Raw genomic sequence first — 3,680 nt, forward strand, 5'->3', positions numbered from 1 at the left:
ACGAACTCATCTCCTGGTCCAAGGGCTTCAGCTGCAGTGATGTGGAGGGGAAGGATGTTGTGCAGTTGCTGCAGTCGGCCATCATCAAGCGGGGGGGGTGGGGGGGGGGGGGTAGGGGGGCCTGGCTGGGGGCTGCCCCCGTGGAAGGGCTAACAATGCTCTTGCTTTGCCCCCGGCCAGCTCTACCACGTGGACGTTGTTGCCCTGATGAATGACACTGTGGGCACCATGATGACCTGCAGCATGGGGGGAGAACCCTGTGAGGTCGCCTTGGTCGTGGGTGAGCAGCGGGCACCCCACATGCCAGGGTGGTGGGTGCTGGGGGGGCTGCGCCGGTGCTTATCCCCATTGCTTCCTGCAGACACGGGCACCAACAGCTGCTTCATGGCCGAAGCACAGCAGGTGGAGATGGCGGAGGAGACCAGTGGGCGGATGTGTGTCAACACCGAGTGGGGCTGCTTCGGGGACGATGGCACCCTGAGTGACGTCCTGACCCCCTATGACCAGCGCGTGGACCAGGAATCCTCCAGCCCCGGGGAGAAGAGGTGCTCCCACCCCCCCAGTGAGGGCGGGGTGCCTGGGGCTCCCCGTCCATCCCTGAGCATGCCAGGCCCCACCAACAGGAGCACATGGCCCCCTGCGACACTCCTGGGTGCTCTCAAAGGGCTGAGGGGTGCCAGGGGGGGACGACTGACCCCTGCTTGGGCTGCACACAGGTTTGAGAAGCTGGTGGGCAGCCTCTACCTGGGGGAGATCGTCCGGCACGCGCTGACTGCCCTGGCTGCAGAGAAAGCGCTTTTCATTGGGAGCAGTGTTGCCGTCCTGAGGACCAAGGATGTGCTCAAGACCCAGCAGGTCCTGGAGATCATCGAGTGAGTGTCTGGGGACCAGGAGCTGCTGCAGGTGGGAGGAGGTGGGGGTGATGGGTGGGTGCCCCTGTCCGTGAGCGGATGGCCCCATAAGCCAGTGCTGTGCTCTCCCTTGCAGCAACGAGGAAGGCATGGCCAAGGCGAGGGGGGCTCTGGAGGCTCTGGGGCTGCGGCCAAGTGAGCGGGATTGCTGTCGGGTGCAGCAGATCTGCCGGGCAGTGGTGAGCCGTGCCGCCGCACTCTGCGCTGCTGGGCTGGCCGCCATCCTCAGCCACATGTGCCAGAGCCGGGAGCTGGAGCGGTTGGTGGTCAACGTCGGGGTGGACGGTGAATTGTACCGGGGCCACACCAGGTGAGGAGGGACACGGGGCTCCTGGCAGGGTTCCACCCCAGTGGGAAGCCTCATGCCCCACCCTCACCATCTTCTTCCTCCGGCAGGTTCAGGGAGATCCTGCAGAGTGTGACAGGGCTGCTGGCCCCGGAGTGCACGGCCACCCTCCTGCCCTCAGTGGATGGGACTGGGCAGGGGGCGGCCATGGTGACAGCGGTGACTTTGCGCCTGGCTGCCCAGCGCCGTGAGGTGGACCGGCTGCTGGCCCCACTGCGGCTCAGCCGCACTGACCTGGAGCGTGTCCAGGTGCTGATGAGGCGGGAGATGGAGCTGGGGCTGGGCCGGGAGAGCAACGCCAACGCCTCCATCCGCATGCTGCCCACCTATGTCTGCGGCACGCCTGACGGCACTGGTGAGGGCCGGGGGCCTGGGGAAGGGGGTGCGGGGAGGCCGTGGCCCCGCTGATGCCCCGTGCTGGCTACCCGCAGAGCGAGGCGAATTCCTGGCATTGGACCTGGGGGGGACCAATTTCCGGGTGCTGGTGGTGCGCGTGGCACAGGACGACATCCGCATGGCCAGCGAGATCTACGTCATCCCAACCGCCATCATGCAGGGCACTGGCGAGGCGGTGAGGCTGAGGACCCGTGGCCAAGGGATGGGGCAGGGGGTGGGAGTTGCCTCCCCCCTTGCTGCCCACAGGCCCGGGAGGGGGCTGGGAGACCCCCCCACGGCATCGCCCCAGCTTGGCCCCTGAGATCGTGGCCACTCTCTGCAGCTCTTCGACCACATCATCGAGTGCATCATGGACTTCCAGCTGAAGCAGGATCTGATGGAGCAGGTCCTGCCGCTTGGCTTCACCTTCTCCTTCCCCTGCCAGCAGCTGGGCCTGGATAAGGTGAGGGGGTGTCTCCGGCCCCAGGGAGATGGGGAGGGCCCTGGTACGAGGCAGCTGCCCAGCCCCTGCTCCTGCCTCTCTTGCAGGCAGTGCTGCTGAGCTGGACCAAAGGCTTCAGCGCCTCGGGCTGCGTGGGGCAGGACGTGGTCCACCTGCTGCGGGAGGCTGCCCAGCGCAAAAAGGTAGGGCAGGGCTGGGGGCCCATCCCCTGTCCCCGGGGTGCTACCCTGTACCCAGGCGGTGCCAGCCCCAGGAGCCAGCTGGGTGCCACTAAGTTGCATGTGTCCCTGTGTCCGGTTTGGCAGCACTTAGGGCTGAAGGTGGTGGCCGTGGTCAACGACACGGTGGGAACCATGATGTCCTGTGGCTATGATGACCCCAAATGTGAAATCGGCCTCATCGTGGGTGAGGAGCACCTCTGCACCCAGGGGATCTCCCATCCCCTCACCACCAGCCCACCTGGCCTGGCCACAGGTTGCCAGGCAGCTCTGCTGTGGGGGTGACACCAGCACGGGGCCCGCAGGGACAGGGACCAATGCCTGCTACATGGAGGAGATGCAGAATGTGGGCACCGTGGAGGGGGAGCAGGGCCGCATGTGCATCAACATGGAGTGGGGGGCCTTCGGGGACAACGGCTGCTTGGACGACATCTTCACCGACTTCGACCGGCTGGTGGATGAGAAAACAATCAACGCGGGCAAGCAGAGGTGGGCGAGGGCCCCGGGGTGGGGAGGGGGCTGGTTGGGGGGTGGCTGTGCCCGGCTAAGGCTGCCAGGGCTGTGCCCGGGCAGGTTCGAGAAGCTCATCAGTGGCATGTACCTGGGCGAGATCGTGCGCCACATCCTACTGGCGCTGGTGAAGAAACAGCTCCTGTTCCGCGGCAAGCCCTGCCCCAAGCTCCAGACCAGGGACATCTTCCAGACCAAGTTCCTCTCCACCATCGAGATGTGAGTGCTGGGCTCCGGTGGGTTCCCTTAGCCCAGGGTGGGGGCTGTGAAGCCAGAGCCCCAGGAGGGGGCCATGCCACGTCCAGCCCATAGGATGGGGATGGTGATGGGGACGGCAGTGCTAACGGTGCTCCTGGTCCGGGGCAGCGATGGGCTGGCCCTTCGGCAGGTGCGGGCCATTCTGCAGGACCTGGAGCTCCAGGCCAGCTTTGAGGACAGCGTGCTGGTGCGGGAGGTGTGCCAGACCGTGTCCCTGCGGGCAGCCCAGCTCTGCGCCGCCGGCCTGGCTGCTGTGGTAGAGAAGATGCGGGAGAACCGGGGCCTGGCCCGGCTGGCCGTCACCGTGGGGGTGGACGGCACTTTGTACAAGATGCACCCACGGTGAGTGGGGCCAGGGGTGGCAGGCACCCATCAGGGACCCATGCCCTACGGCAGGGGTCTGGGGGAGCCATGGGGTGCTCAGGGTGGGGGGCACCAGCCCTCACCCTCCCCTCCTGTTCCCCCCAGCTTCTCTCAGCACCTCCAGCAGATGCTGCGGGACCTGGCGCCCAACTGCACCGTCACCTTCCTGCAGTCGGAGGACGGCTCGGGGAAAGGGGCTGCACTTGTGGCGGGCGTGGGCTGGCGCCGGGGCGGGG

The 3,680-nt window shown here is 66.7% G+C and overlaps 1 protein-coding gene across 1 annotated transcript in view; it reads left to right on the forward strand.

The window, feature by feature from the left end:
• Window positions 1–3,670, forward strand: part of HK3 (hexokinase 3) — a gene marked incomplete at its 3' end in the record, with an annotated part of 6,639 nt that extends 2,969 nt beyond the window's left edge. The window contains exons 8-20 of the mRNA XM_009286020.1: window positions 181–280; window positions 362–545; window positions 717–872; window positions 988–1,221; window positions 1,308–1,612; window positions 1,689–1,828; window positions 1,976–2,095; window positions 2,182–2,277; window positions 2,401–2,500; window positions 2,619–2,802; window positions 2,887–3,042; window positions 3,190–3,423; window positions 3,550–3,670. Coding sequence (XP_009284295.1) covers window positions 181–280; window positions 362–545; window positions 717–872; window positions 988–1,221; window positions 1,308–1,612; window positions 1,689–1,828; window positions 1,976–2,095; window positions 2,182–2,277; window positions 2,401–2,500; window positions 2,619–2,802; window positions 2,887–3,042; window positions 3,190–3,423; window positions 3,550–3,670 — 2,130 coding nt within the window. The remainder of the gene's footprint in view (window positions 1–180; window positions 281–361; window positions 546–716; window positions 873–987; window positions 1,222–1,307; window positions 1,613–1,688; window positions 1,829–1,975; window positions 2,096–2,181; window positions 2,278–2,400; window positions 2,501–2,618; window positions 2,803–2,886; window positions 3,043–3,189; window positions 3,424–3,549) is intronic.
• Between the last annotated feature and the right edge of the window lie 10 nt (window positions 3,671–3,680).

Source organism: Aptenodytes forsteri, unplaced genomic scaffold, assembly GCF_000699145.1.
Source record: "Aptenodytes forsteri isolate BGI_AS27 unplaced genomic scaffold, ASM69914v1 Scaffold54, whole genome shotgun sequence".
Classification (NCBI taxonomy): Eukaryota; Metazoa; Chordata; class Aves; order Sphenisciformes; family Spheniscidae; genus Aptenodytes; species Aptenodytes forsteri.